The sequence below is a fragment of the Dermochelys coriacea genome, chromosome 7, assembly GCF_009764565.3.
Source record: "Dermochelys coriacea isolate rDerCor1 chromosome 7, rDerCor1.pri.v4, whole genome shotgun sequence".
NCBI classification, from domain to species: domain Eukaryota; kingdom Metazoa; phylum Chordata; order Testudines; family Dermochelyidae; genus Dermochelys; species Dermochelys coriacea.
In genome coordinates, this window is record NC_050074.1 from 81,889,905 (window position 1) to 81,905,538 (window position 15,634).

Sequence of the window (15,634 nt, forward strand, 5' to 3'; positions counted from 1 at the left end):
TCTGTATAAATCCATGGTACATGCACACCTTGAATACTCCGTGCAAATCTGGTCACCCCATCCCAAAAGAGATATATATGAACTGGAAAAGGGACAGAGATGGGCAACTAAAATGATTAGGGGTATGAAACAGAAGGAGAGATTAAAATGACTGGGAATTTCATCTTAGAAAAAAGAGATGACTAAGGGGAGATATGATCGAGGTCTATAAAATCTTGACTGGTGTGAAGAAAGTGAATAAGGAAACGTTATTTAATCCTTCACATAACACAGGAACTAACAGTCACCCAATGAAATTAATAGGTAGCAGGTTTTAAAAAAAAAAAAAAAACAACACAAAAGGAAGTACTTCTCCCAATAACAAAGTCAACCCATGGAACTCTTTGCCAGGGGATGCCATGAAGACCAAAACTATAACAGGATTAAAAAAAGAACTAAATAAATTCCTGGAGAATAGGTCCATCAATGGCTATTAGCCAGGACGGGGAGGGATGCAACACCATGCTCTGAGTGTCCCTAACCTGTTTGCCAGAAGCTGGGAATGGGTGACAGGGAATGGATCACTTGATGATTACCTGTTCTGTTCTCTCTGAAGCACCTGGCCTTGACCACTGTCAGAAGACAGGATACTGGGCTATATAAACCATTGGGCTGACCCAGTATGACCATTCTTACATAAAAGTTAATAATAAATAATTTTAGTACAGATACTCCCCAACATAATGGCCTCTCAAGATAGCAACAATGTGAGACAACAATCTTGGCAAATAATGCACTTTAAAAATCTTGGCCTACTAGGAAATAACACCACTCCTTTTCTTTTTGCGAATACAGACTAACACGACTGCTACTCTGAAGCATAGGAAATATATGTATACAAGTTCCCATTCCCAGTCACAAATCTAGCATTCTGGAGCAAAAAGTCACAAAAATATAGTCTAACAAACATTTATTTAACATCCCCTCACTTTTCACTCCACTACACCCCACTCACCAGTGTTGTCCTTGGTCAGTGGAGACTCAGAGATCGGGGGTAAAAAGACACCTTGCTCGTTCCTCCAGCCGCTCACTGTTTGCTCTGTCCAGTTGTTCGTTGTACCACCATTCACTCCACTGCTCTGTTGCAAATAGCCCTGCGCAGTCACCTTCTGCTACCACTGTGACCTCTAGGAGTTGGTCTCCTGAGATTCCACCAGCTCTCAGTGATTTCAGCTGAGATCTCAGTGGGGTAACCTTACTGCTAGTGCAAGCTGAATCATCTCTTCCACAGAAACGCTGTCCCACAGCAGGTCTAAGCACTTAGACCTGATTATCAGTGATTTCAGCTGTGGTGGTCACTTAACAGAACAAAAGACTCTCTGTGAAGCCTAATCAGCTCTGTCTTTAAACAGTGGAGAGGGACAGGTCAAATCGGACTTGTAACTCAGACAGACCATCAAGCAAAACACCTGTCCCCACCCTCTCTCTTGATGCCGTCAATCAACACAGGCTAAGTACAGTTCTACTGCCCTTTACTCATACAATAAGAACAACAACATTTCATTACCCCCTCTTCCCCTTCCCCCGCATTCAAGTGATTTGTAACTCAACCCAAGCCAAAATCTATCATTTGGGCAACACATCTCTGTTTGCTAGATACCGAGGTAGATTAGGTGTGAATGTAAATACAATCTGGTCCTGAAGCCTTTCCCCCCAGCTCATCACTAGCTGTCAGGGAGAGCTCATTTAGACTTTGCTTACAAATCATAATTTGAAATTATTAGGTTGGCCAACATCACGGAAATGAATGCACTGATACTGTCATAAAAAACAACAGCTGTATAAGTAAACTAGTCTATGTTCACACTTTTCAAATCTATTATACTTTTTCAGATACGTGTATTTTATCATACACTTTATATGCTTTTCAAGTGTGTATTAATGTTTCAATTTCAATTCAAATTTCCAAACAGTCACTAAATTGGCATGTAACTAGTTCACAAAACTGGGCGAGTGTTGGGGAAATTCAGGGGGGGCGTAGGGACATCACTGCCCGGGACCCCTGCCCCATCCAACCACCCCTTCTCCCTGTCTGCCCCCAGACCTCTCGTCCCTAACTTCCCCCACCACCCCATTCAACCCCCCCTCCTTCCTGACTGCACCCCACCGGGACCCCTGCCCCATCCACACCACCAGCTCCCTGTCCCCTGACTGCCCCCCGCCACCCTGACCAACCCTTCCTCTCCTTCCTGACTGCCTCCCCGGGACCCCTGCTCCCATTCAATTCCTGTTCCCCGCCCTCTGACTGCCCTGACCCCTATCCACACCCCTGACCACCCCTAATGGTGGAATCTCCATCCTTAGAGGTTTTTTAGGCCCGACTTGACAAAGCCCTGGCTGTGATGATTTAGTTCAGGGGTGGCCAACCCATGGCTCCGGAGCCAACCTTCAGAGGTTATTATGCGGCTCTTGGTATAGGCACTGACTCCGGGGCTGGAGCTACAAATGCTAAGTTTCCAATGTGCTATGGGGTGCTCACTGTTCAATCCCTGCTCTGCCCCAGGTCTAGCCCCCACTCCACCCCTTTCCCTATGGTCCCTGCTCCTTCCCCGGAGCCTACAATTCCCTCAGGCCTCCCACCCCCAGAGCTTACTGCGCACAGAAAACTGCTGATCGTGGCAGTCAGGAGGCATGGGGAAGGAGCGGGAGATGCTGATTGGTGGGCCTGCGGGCAGGTGCTAAAGGCTGGATGGGGGAACTGCTGACATATTACTGTGGCTCTTTGGCAATGTATATTGGTAAATTCTGGCTCCTTCTCAGGCTCAGGTTGGCCACCCCTGATTTAGTTGGTCTTGGTCCTGCTTTGAGCAGGGGGTTGGTCTTAAGATGACCTCCTGAGATCTCTTCCAACCCTAATCTTCTATGATTCTATGACTTTTATTGAGTTGCTCCAGACCTGACAGGGGAGAGTACACTTTTAGGACAACGCTAAAGCGAATGAAAGAGAAAAGAATTACAGCTTTGGCTTGACTAGGCTCTCTGGTGGAGTATAAGCCTGGCCAATGCTCTCAGCCTACTCCTTAAAAAGAAAAGGAGGACTTGTGGCACCTTAGAGACGAACGAATTTATTAGAGCATAAGCTTTCGTGAGCTACAGCTCACTGAGCCGACTCCTTAATAATGCTACAGACAGCAGAGCACGCGAGTGGTTGAGGGTGATGTTTGTGGCCAGCTGGAAAAGCCCCAAGCTACACAATAATTACAAAGGTCTCAAGACTTTCTGTCTTCCCACCCGCTCACAAGGCAAACGGCTAGAAAACGCGCTCCCCTTCTTTATCCTGAACATGCCCTGACATGACCATCGATTGTCCCCAAAGCAAACACCCCAAACCACCCCCGTTCTCCTAGGCGCGCAGCGTATTCCGCGGCTACAATAAGCACTGCGCATAGCCGGGCTTTCCTCCCCCCCCCCCGGCAGTTGAACGACAGACTGCGGCCTGCGAGGTGAGGGGCCAGCCCGTGAACAGGGAGGCAGCAGGCGGAGGGGGAAAGGTGCGGGCCTGCGCGGTGGGCAGAGCGGGGGAGGGGGGTTACGGCATTGAAGGTGAGAGGGAAGCTGCCGCCTGTGGGGCGGGAACAGGGGATTTCGCGCCTCAGGGCGGAGCTATCTCGTTCCGTTACAAAGGCACAATAGACCTACCCAACAACTTCGCATGCCCCACCCCCCTTCCCTCTGTTCTGGAATCTAGCGGGACGTGTCAGCAGCACTTGGCGTTGCCTATGCGCTATTAAGGAGACATGCTATTGGCAGTCGAGGTCTTAGAACGAAGACCGTACGCATGCGCGCTTACGCCCACTGTTTTGTAACGCATGCGCCCTTGCACCTACTAGCCACTCGGGAGTTATTGTCGAGCAAGTACCTTTCACTTGTGCATGCGCTTTTCGTCATCTTGACTTAGGCGCGCATGCGCCATTCCCAGTACCTTGGACGTAAGCCTAGCTGGGGCTCTGTGCGCAGCGTGGCTATCGCGATACTTGTGTGCCCGCGACGCCATCCTACCTGCTTGCTTCTGCCGTCGCTGCGTAGTTTGCCAAGCAGGCAACGCGCCCGCCGCTGAGAAGAGAGGAGGCGGAGGTTTCTTCGCCCCCCCCCCCCCGACCCCCACCATAGAGCCTACCGTCGCCGCACATCGAGGAGAGTGTGAGGATCTCCCGGTGAGTACGGGGAGAAGGGCCCGAGCTAGCCGCAGCCCAGCCCGCCCGGTGTACCCGGAGGAGGTGGCTGCCGCAGTTCGGGCCCTGGGGGCGGACAGACATCTCCGCCCCCGAGCAGGGGGGCGGGCAGGGGTGTTGAGGGCGCTGAAGGCCGCGAGAACCCTCTCGGTAGGGGCCGTGCGGCGGCGACTCTTCGCGCGGCCGCCATTTTGAGTGGCGGCGTTGAACGCGGCAGTGGCTGCGGGAGCCCGACTGCACGGCGGGGCAGCCGTTGAGCGGGTGTGGCTGGAGGCTGCGAGGTCCCTGGGGAGATGGGAGTAGGTGCCTGAGGGGTCCCCTGTGGGGGGGAATAGGAGCTCGGGAGGTGGGGGTGGCTGAGTAGCTGCGGTAAATGGCGCCTGGGAGCGGGCGGGAGAGGCGCGCACTTGGCGGTAGTTAGTATTGCGGCCTGGCTGAGCGGCAGCGGCGACCACAAAGGCGGGCGGCAAGGGCGAGAGACGTCTCGGCATTGCTGATGAAGAGGCGGGGCCGCGGTGTAACGCGTGCGGGGTCTCGCCATTGTCATCCCCGTGCCCAGCCTCGCGGCCTATTGTGAGAGCCCCATGGGATTAGTGCGAGCCGAGGCGCGGATTGACTGAGTCTCCCGCTCTGTGGAGGGATCTGTCGCATTCAGAGCGGATTAGTCGTCCCCCTTGCCCGGGTTCCTGCAGCTTCCTCCCCAAAGACTTCCTCTGTCGGGATAATATTTTCTGCCTCACAAGGGTGTTGTGGGAATTAATCCATTAACAGATACACTGCGCTTGGAAGACAAAATTGATTTATGTAAGTGCTAATATTAGTAGTTGTAGTATAATAGTAATAAAAAATCATGTCTTTTGTTGGCACAGTAGCATAATTTGCTTTAAACCTAAATATTGTATTTTTGGTGCTTACTTCGTACAAAAGTCTCTCTAATTTATAAGCAGCTATTCTTGATGTGTTCTGGTAGTAACAGTAATAATCTCGTTTGTCAAATTTGAATCATTATCTTGGTCAAATTTGAATCGTACAATAATATTAATGAGATGAAAAAAGTACCATTACTGGGGACCCAAGTTACCACTCAGCTTTAACTTATATTCTTGTTCTGTACCTACCCCTGACTCTCAGATAGTCTTTGTTTTCTGTATTCTTTTTTAATTGTCTTTTCAGGTTTTTAACTTAAAGCATTCTGATCTTTAGTAAAGTTATTCTCATGTCTTCAAAAAGGCCCATACAGCAGACCAAATTAAAAATGGGACATGATTCTTAATTTAATATTGTCAAGAGTTAAGGGGGATTTTTTTTTTTTTTTGTAGAATCTCAAACCACTCTTCTCCTCCCCCCTCCCCCCCACGAGGCAAGTGAAGATATGAATGCATGTGAGAGACACTGTCAGACTGTAGAGGGATTGTGTACTGAGTTTTATCTTCTTTGTTCAACTAAATCTGAGGCAGTACAGTACTCTGTCATATTTGACACCCTTCTGGATGTATCTTGCATATTGTAGTACAACACCAGAAGGTAACAGTAATAGAGCATATGATGCATCATATTAGCTTGTAACTGAGGTAAAATTAAATGTGTGTGGAGTAGGGTTTTGGGAGGAGGGGGGTAGCAGTGCCTTATGATTCTAAAACACTGACTTTTCCTCCTTGTTTTTTGTAGTGTGTTGACTTAAGTAGCAAGATGGACTGGACTGGGAAACACAATGGTCCAAATGATACATCTAGTGATGGAACAGTACGACTTCGTGGACTGCCATTTGGTTGCAGCAAAGAGGAGATTGTTCAGTTCTTCCAAGGTATTTCTAGTATAGTCAAAATACAGTGACTTTGTTTTTACGTTTCTCTCACATCCGTGTTTCACATAGTTTAACTTTTAATACCCACTTTTTTGGATGGGAGGGGGAGTCTTGTTTTAAACTTAGATTGTTTTTCCAAACTGTGAATTATGCTCTTCTAATTAAAGTACAAATAAATTTAGATTCAGTAAAGACTAGAATATATCTAACTTTTAGTCAAGGTAGTAAATGTATCATGCATATTGAAATAACTTACTCTGTTTATTAGAATTTGGAGCACAGTTAAAATATTTGACTGGTAGTTATAATATCTTCATATAATGTGGGCGGACTTATTCCTGTATAGCATAAACAAAAAACACTACTAGAACAAATATGGCTAAACCATTAATTTTTAATGAAAAATCATTGGCTTGTCTTGTTGGGTGACGGGGGAAACTAAGCTATTTTTTTGTTGTTTAGATTTGCTTTAAGTATTTGCTACAGATGGGAATGTTTCAGCCTTTAACACTGTTCCCCTTGATGGGGTTATTTGTCCTTGGGTTAAAGGGTTGGAAATCGTGCCAAATGGGATAACATTGACGCTGGACTACCAGGGGAGAAGCACAGGGGAGGCCTTCGTGCAGTTTGCTTCAAAGGAGATAGCAGAAAATGCTCTGGGGAAACACAAGGAAAGAATAGGGCACAGGTGGGGATGGAGAGTTTGGGATGGTGTTAAATCTTTATTTTTGGGGGTTGTGGGTCAGTAATGCTTTTTTGGGGGGTGGGGACCATAATATTTTAACTGGCTATTTTAAAGAATTTATAATTATGATCCTAAGTTTAACTTGGAAAATAAAATAGATTTGTGGGGTGGGGGAAGATAGTAATACTATGTAGTTTGCTAAAATCAGAATTTTGTCTTTTTGTATAGGGTATTCTATGATAAATCTATAGTCAGCCATTTTTCAACTGTATTATTTCATATTGGGGGAACAAGTTTCAGAGACTTTTTTGAATTTAATTTTTACAATTAGAATTTTCAAGTAGTAAATTTTACCAATGTAAAATTTTCTTTTGATACACTTAAGAATCTTAAGGCTTTAGGTGAAACTTAAGTTGTATGGTATCTCTAGTCACTTTTTTATTGGATTTTGCATCTAGTTATAGAAATGACTGTACAAAATTATTTAAATATCTGTTGTAACTTTCAAAGAGCTTATGCGTGTATTCTTATTTGTGCCTTGAAAATCCTCTCTTACTTAGGTACATTGAAATCTTCAAAAGTAGTAAGAGTGAAATCAGAGGATTCTATGACCCACCAAGAAGAATGATGGGACAACAACGACCGGGACCATATGATAGACCATTAGGAGGAAGAGGGGGTTATTATGGAGCTGGGCGTGGAAGTATGTATGACAGAATGCGTCGAGGAGGTGGTGGATATGACGGTGGTATGTGTATCTAATGAGCAAAGGTTCTGTTGTCAGTTTCTTCATGTTTCTGACACTTTAGTCAAGAAATAGAGAAATGGCAGTAATTTCAGTACCTACTAAGTCTGGAGAGTCTTTTTGAAATCTGGATTGTTATCTGTGGTGTCATTACCAAATGGGACTTGTTGAAAATGGTGACGAGTTTATAAAGGTAAAGGAATGGCATGAGAACACATCAGGAAATTTATTATTTAATTGATGCAGTAAATTTTTCATTTACACTTGATGCTGAGAAATCCTACTATCATCAGCACATAACGCGAGTTACCAAAAGGTTGCAAAAATGTTGTTGTTCATATATTATAATTTTGTAATTATAGCACATTCACACACTTTTCTTCTTAAATTGTACAGGATATGGTGGCTTTGATGATTATGGTGGCTATAATAACTATGGCTATGGAAATGATGGCTATGATGACAGAATGAGAGATGGGAGAGGTAAAATCAAGAATTAAAAATTTTATACGTAATGTGCTCTTTTAAAGGGTATTCTCAAAGAACAGATATTGGTCTCCTTCATATGAGAAGTAACCACCAGATTGTCAATTAAAGTAAAAATATCTGGCATGTATGAGTGTTGGGGTTAAAATGCTTTTGTTACCAAGGTTTGGGATATGTGTGTGCTTTGTCCCAGTCAAGAGTAGCAGTTACATGTTGTGTATGCTTTGAAAATAGGAACCAATGGAAGTAATTGAGTCTTTCCAGCCTTTCATGGGGTTCTCAAGTGTACTCTTTTACAGGTATGGGAGGACATGGCTATGGTGGAGCTGGAGATGCAAGTTCAGGTTTCCATGGTGGTCATTTTGTTCATATGAGAGGATTGCCTTTTCGAGCTACAGAGAATGATATTGCTAATGTAAGTATGATAAGAAAAAGTTTCTCCTGCTGTTGTGCTGTAGCTTTTCATGTTGCTGTCTCTCCTAGACATAGCTATTCTTCTTCATTGTTCTCCATGTTTTTGTTCTAAGAGTCAGCAATTAATCCTGTTGAATCTGTTTGTAGCTTCTCTTGAAGTGGAAACAATTGCTTGTATCTGCAGCAACACAACACTGGACTCACAATTTAAGGTTGGGCTTTTCAGAGGTATTGGAGATAAGCACCCATCACTCACTCACTCTTAGTGAAAGTTGGGTGCCTAACTCCCTTAAATGCTTTTGAAAATCCCATCCTAACATACACAGTTGTTCTTTTCACTAGAAGTCTGAGGAAAAATTACCAGGTTTATGGCTTAGCCCTCTGTTTCCAGTCCCATTGGTTGAGATTTAGTTGTAGAAAGAATTCTTGATTTGAGAGCTCCTAATTAAATCTAACTTTTCAAAATTATTAGAATGTTACTAGCACATTGTGAGACAGCAGAAATAATTAAAAATGAACAGTTCTTAAAAATTTGGGGGGGGCGGCCTTGTGATGTTTCTGATGTCAGATTTCCAAACCAGCAGGTGGGTAGTTACTAATTTTTTTTGGCCATAAATGCAAAACTATTTAGGTTCTACTTCAGCTTAAATGGTACCACTCTCTGATTACCCTCTGGCTTCTCTCCACACTAGACTTGTTATCCAACAGCAATTCTCTCTCAAATAGATTAAGCTAATTGCTTCTAGCCTTTCAAAAGGTGGGATTTCTAGCCTGTATTTAGGTGATGCAAAGCAATTTTTTTTTCTAGCAGGTGATGTTAGTTTGTCAAATTTGAAGAAATTGCAGTTTTAAGGCTAGAGGCAGCCCATATCATCTATAAGATGATCTCTTGCATAACTGCCCTAGAGTAATTTCTGTATCAAGCCCTATAACTTGTGGTTTGAAATACAAAATATTTTTTCAAAAGATATGCAAGCTTGATTTAAAGACTCCAAGTGACTGACTGATCTATTATATCTATTGTTAAATTGTTCCAGTTCTGATTTGGGGGGAAAAAACATGTCTCAAATTCAAAATGAAAACATAATTTCAGCTTCCTGTCATTAGATCTTTTTATGGTAAAGAACTTGACTATAAAGCTTTGGTGCAGAGCACACTTACGTAGGACTGGTAGTTTGCTTGATGTGTGATGCTAAACTTGTTACTGAACCTATGGACTAGTGGTTTTGCTGAGGTGGGAGTGCCACTGGTCCAAAACACCTTTCATTACTTATTCGGTACTTTGGCTTTCATGTGGCACAGGCAACAACCATGATTCGGCTTAGTGTACTTCTCAATTTCCCGGATACGCACCTTACCCAGGTATCTCCTTATGCCCCAGTTCTGCAAACGCATGCTTAAGTGTTTGCAGGTTAGGAGCTTTAACAGTGCACTAACATTTTTACAAGTTATCTTTGTGCTACTTAAAAGCTTTCAATTCTGAAAGCATTTGCCTAATTGAAGCTTTTGTTTTCTCTCAAATGTTGTTCTCCTGTGGATGGAATGCCACTGTCTTATCAGACTTACTATCAGACTGACCATGTTGCTCTTTAACTGCTGCTTACAGAGAATATAAACCTAAAGAGGTCACAGTTCTACCAATTCACACATTCAAGTACCCTTTAGCTTATTAAATTTGTTTCAGCTACTGTTCTACAATATTTAACTTCAAAGTATTGTTATACTAATTATACCAATTGTGGGAAATGTCAAGTGCAAAGGACAAGATCCATGAGTCCAGAGTTCTATTTTTGGCTCTATTGGCCTGTTTTGTTTCCTTTAACAAATTACTTATCTTTCTGTATCTAGTCTACTGGTTTGATAAATGGGATAATACTTAAGAATTTACCTGTAAGATGGCTAAATTTTGTAAAGTGAGGTCCTTGGATAAATCTTACTATTATAAGATGAGGTAGTATTCATAGAGAATATAGTCATGTCTAGAAGGAGAACTAATCTGTTCATACTCTAGGAATAAGAAACATTGGACTGATTGAGCAAATTAGAACAAAAAATATTTGGTAATTCCAAACGTTTTCTTTTAAACTGTCACTTATCATAATGAGCTCTTTAAAATCGTAATTTAAATGTTGCTAAAGCTGTTTAATACAATGCTTGATCATTATTTTGATATTTGTGAATGAACATTGTTAATTTGTAAATCTTTTTTAGTTTTTTTCACCACTGAATCCTATAAGAGTTCACATTGATATTGGGGCAGATGGAAGAGCAACAGGAGAAGCAGATGTGGAGTTTGTAACACATGAAGATGCAGTGGCTGCCATGTCTAAGGATAAAAATAACATGCGTAAGTATTACCACTGTGAACTTGAACCATTCAATGACCAGCCCTGATTAGATTCCTAGGTCTTTTGTGCATCTACTAGATGAGAGCTGTCAGTGGGTGTTGTAAAACTTAAGATGAAATTGACAGCATGCTCTCAGCTCACTTCTTTCTTCCCCCTGCCTTCTGCTTTCTCTATGAAATACATGTTTTATTGGCAGTAGGAAGGAGAAGCTGTTCTTAAGGTGTTATGCACACGAATAGAGCCTACTAGTCTGAGGCATAGTGGAAGTAGAGAGTGGAGGCAGGCTCTTGCCTTTAGACACTCTACATCTGCAAATCCAGAAAGATCTGAGCTTGCACCTAGACTGCATTGTGGTGTGGCTTGATTTTCCTGTTGGTTTCCTTAATGGCTTGATTTCACGTTAATAGCTTGTGAAAAATAACATTAAAAATCTGAAACCTGTCTACCTCCAGAGCATGTGCAGCATATGCCGCCTTGCCTGTGTATATCAAGTCTGGTATGGGTTGACCACATGCAGAGTAAGAGGTTTCATTGTCCATTTAAGTCATTGTCTTTTTGAGACTACCAATAAGGGTGCAAATTGTGACAGTAGTCATAATGAATATGGATAGTTATCTACTAGGAACTAATTTAACACTGACTCTCTGACCTAAAATACTGAGTAGGGTGGTTTTTTTTTTGTTTTTTTTTTATTTCTTAAAGAACATAGATATATTGAACTGTTTCTGAATTCAACTGCTGGAGGAGGCTCTGGAATGGGAGGCTATGGCAGAGATGGAATGGGTATGTATGGCTTCAAATTTTAGTTCATTAGCAAATAGAAACTTGATCTCATTATAACATTGCACGTTTTACCTTCCAGATCAAGGAGGTTATGGCTCTGTTGGCAGAATGGGAATGGGTAGCAATTACAGCGGAGGATATGGTACTCCTGATGGCTTGGGTGGATATGGTAAGTAGTGGTTTTGTTTTTAATGACATGAATTAGCTACATGAGTTCTACTGTCACTTTGAAAGTTTTTGTGCAGTTTTAAAGTGAAACTTGAAATTTTAGAATTGAAACATTTTTAAAACTTGAAATTTTTTTTGTTTGTTTTTTAACTAGGGGTAATGTCTTTATTATAGGCCACCTTTGCTCCCACTGGTGAATGAATCAAATTTTTCTGGCAACTGTGGCAATTCTTTTCATACAGAAAGAAATATTGAGGAAAAGGAACATTTTTCAGCTGCTTTTCAATTCAATTTAACAGTTTAAAAATAAGGGGTCCATATCCTCTGACTAAGCAGGTCTCAGTGGATCAAATGGAGAACTACTTCTGAAACTGGTAACTGTTTAATCACTTATCTTGCAGGTCGTGGCAGTGGAAATAGTGGTGGATACTATGGGCAAGGCAGTATGGGTGGAGGTGGATGGCGTGGAATGTATTGAAGAGTGACCTTGCTTCTACAAAATATCCTGGAAGAAACAGTATCTGGTCTACTAGACTTTCTTACAAAATTTAATTTCTTTTGTATTTTAAGAACTTTATAATGACTGAAGGAATGTGTTTTCACAATATTATTTGGTAAGCAACAGATTGTGATGGGAAAATCTGTTTTCTGTAGGTTTTATTTGTTGCATACTCTTGACTTTAAATAAATTTTTATATTCAAACCACTGATGTTGATACTTTTTATACTAGCTACTCCTAAGGATATATTGCATATTCAAGAATGCATTTGGTTTAAGATGTTCTATTGGTTTATTAAAGGTGGTTGTACTGTAACTTCTCTGAACACTGATTCAGTTCTCTGTAAACATGGTATAATTGAATCTTAGATTAAAGATATACTTGTTAAAAGGAATAAGATTAGTTTGGTTTTGGTTACAACCTATTCTAAATTGACTTTCAAGTATATACTACAAAAAAAAATCCCACAACAAAATACTAAGTTATAGGTATGGAGGCTAAAAGTTACAAATTTGGCTTCCTTGTTTTTCATGTCAAAAGCACAACTGCATAGGTTGGTTGGTGTCTGATCTGTATGTCCATAAGAATGGGCAACTCAACTCTTCATTTTGTTGATCCTTGGCACTAATGTCTAGCAAGTTTCACATTTACTGATAAATCTTCATATCTGTATATTTACAAACCAATTTGTCTTGTTAGTTAAATTACCTTCAAACATTACTAAAGTTTCATTTTCCATATGGACAGGACACAAAAATAAATGGGGCAGAGTACTAGTTATGTTAAACTGTCTGGTTTTAATATATTTAATACCCAAAACATGTCAGAATATTAAAAGGCATTAAGTCAAATTGTGTATGGGTCTCATTTTCCTGAGTCTGTTCAGAAAAGAAAATACAAGTAGTTTTGTTGCTGAATAGTGGATAATAGCCTACATCTATTCAAAATTTGGCAGTTTCTTTTTCACTGAAGATAGCACTCAGCATTATAGGGAGTTATTTGGCATCCAAATACCCCTTCAGATGAAAGCAAACATATAAGACTCATACTTGTCAAAGTACTGTCACACAACCCAACCACAGCTTGTTAATGTTTTTGTGCATTTGTGACATGTAAGATATTTGAAACTGTAGTGTTTGAAGACACTAACTTACATGATGTATAATGAAGAAAAAGGTATTTCATAATTCTCAGCCACCATGCTCTTCCAAATTTTAACTGCTTGTCCTTAAATGCCTCCCTCTAATTTGTCAAATGTGCTCTTGGTTATTGAAAGTTTTTGTCACCTGTTTTTGCTAGTAATGTGTTTGTAATAAATGTGTTATTGTGGGAGACAATAGAATGGAGTTTATTTTGCTAGGAAGTGTGTGTGTGTCAAATTAGCTTAAGAGGTCTACAAAACAGCTGAGAGAATTAAAATGGAAGTTTCTTGTTCAGCGTAGCTACACTTGCAAAAGTATTAACCTTTTCCCCTCCTCCCCTCAACTTTTTCCTTATCATAGAGCAGGCCCTATGATATGAAAAACCACAGCTGAATCTCTCTTAAATATGAAGGGACAGCAGCCTGCTTGAGTCCCAGCCCCTCTGAGATTCGTGCTCTAGACTTTTTGAGGGTGTGGTGGGGTCAAACCATAAGTGCTGAGTAGTTGCAACCAAAGTGGTCTGGGTGAGGAAAAGGTATGCTAATTAGATATTGGAAAAAGGGAAAGGTGCTTTGCTTGATCCTGAATATTCTAGACTAGCAGTTCTCAAACTGTGGGTCAGGACCCCAAAGTGGGTCGTAACTCCATTTAATGGGGTCACCAGGGCTGGTTTAGACTTGCTGGGGCCCAGGGCCAGAACTGAAGCCTGAGCCCCACTGCTAGGGGCTGAAGTTCAAGCCTGAGGGCTTCAGCCCTGGGCAGCGAGGCTCAGGTTACAGGACCCCTGCCTGGAACTGAAGCTCTTTGGCTTTGGCCTCCTAGGCCAGGGCAGGGGGGCTGAGGCTTTCTCCTTCCCCTGCGGTGGTGGGGCTTGGGCAGGCTAAGTCTTCAGTCCCCACTCCTGGGGCTGGGTAATCATTTTTGTTGCCAGAAGGGGGGTCACAGTGCAATGTAGTTTGCAAACCCGTTTTAGACTGAAGTGAACTTCATTTGTTCACTCAATGCCTTACTCATACTTAAAGTAGTAGTAGCATAGTACTGAACTAAATTGCACGGCTCCATTAGATGGGCTTTCTGGCATCTTTTTATTGAGGGGGAGAGCCATTTAGGATAAAGCAAGTAAGTTTCCCTCAATCATAAGTAGAAAAGTTGGATGTATCTAGTTCTAGGTTTGGATAAACTAAGGCCCTCTGTAATCATATGGGAATCGTGAAAATATTCCCCCAACTATCCCTATTTAATATTTGTTCCTTGAAAGTGATTAAATTTACTAGTAAAATTCCTTCAGTGCAAATTCAATACCTTACCCTTTAGTCATGAATGTGATTTTAAAAAAATTCTTGATTTACACAGGGCACTAGCTATAACTATTGAATATGCAGTGACAGAGACCTGTTGAAAATTAGGTGCTTACATGTAAAATAGCTGAAGTTGTGCATCTCCTTGCCTCATTCCTAGCTTCTGCTTTTGAAACACGGTGGATAGCTCTTATAGAAATCTACTGAAAAGAGCTTTTTCATACAACTTGTTGCACTGTGACCTAACTTATTTAAAAGGTTCAACTGCCAAAGGTAAGTGCATTCTGTTACATTGTGGTAGCAAATGGTGTCGTGGTAGAATGGAGTGAGATCAACTCATTACCATCTACGTGGCCTATTTTCAGTAAGTGGGTCACTACCATCTGATACTGAACTAGAACTGCTTATCTGAAGTTGAATTACTTGAAGATGTATTTATTTGTACTCAGTTTAATATCTTAAGACAGACAAGGTGGGGGAGCTAGTTTTTTTTTTATTGAGTCATTGTCTGTTGGTGACAGACAAGCTTTCAGGCCACACAGGGCTCCTCCTCAGGCCTGGGAAATGACTTACAAGCCTTTATAGTAGCAACACTTTCACAATATGCCAATAGCTTCAATGTTAAATCTGAAATATCTACACACTGGAGGCTGATGTGAAGTAATCAGATTTCTCTGAGAAGTAGGCCCGGCCACTGTTGTAGATTTGGTGGAGGTCCTTTATGTTCCTCAGATGATGAAGCAGGGCTAACTGCCTATACAAGAAAGCTGGCTATTGAAGTGCTCCTAATTGGCTTCTTTCATGGGGATTTTCCCCCATGCTTTTACACTATCCTTTCTAAAAGGAATAAGGGGGGGTAGACATAGCTTAACATACAAGCTGGGCATTGTACTGTTGAAATAGTGCCATCTCTTCAGCATAGTTAAAAGATGGCTAAACCTGAGGGGGGGGGGGGGGGAGACTGATGCAAAACAGCACCTCTTGTTCTTATTGCAGCTTAAGAGTTATCTCTCAGGCCTACAGGAACAAGGAAGTTTAGAACAGCTGGAG

At 41.9% G+C, this 15,634-nt stretch overlaps 1 protein-coding gene across 8 annotated transcripts; it reads left to right on the plus strand.

Moving 5' to 3' along the window:
- The first annotated feature begins 4,048 nt into the window (after positions 1-4,048).
- Positions 4,049-12,347, plus strand: HNRNPH3 (heterogeneous nuclear ribonucleoprotein H3). 8 transcript variants are annotated; one of them, XM_038410415.2, is made up of 11 exons: positions 4,051-4,193; positions 4,983-5,015; positions 5,880-6,015; positions 6,565-6,703; positions 7,261-7,448; positions 7,842-7,928; positions 8,231-8,346; positions 10,557-10,692; positions 11,396-11,476; positions 11,556-11,645; positions 12,046-12,347. In XM_038410415.2, exons 3-11 carry the CDS (start codon positions 5,901-5,903, stop codon positions 12,120-12,122), a joined length of 1,029 nt encoding a protein of 342 aa, XP_038266343.1. In that variant the 5' UTR covers positions 4,051-4,193; positions 4,983-5,015; positions 5,880-5,900; the 3' UTR covers positions 12,123-12,347. The 8 variants fall into 8 exon arrangements, with proteins under 8 accessions (XP_043375254.1, XP_043375256.1, XP_038266343.1 ...); XM_038410407.2 differs by having other exon boundaries at positions 7,261-7,403; XM_043519322.1 differs by having other exon boundaries at positions 4,067-4,193; positions 5,001-5,015.
- The last annotated feature ends 3,287 nt before the right edge of the window (positions 12,348-15,634 follow it).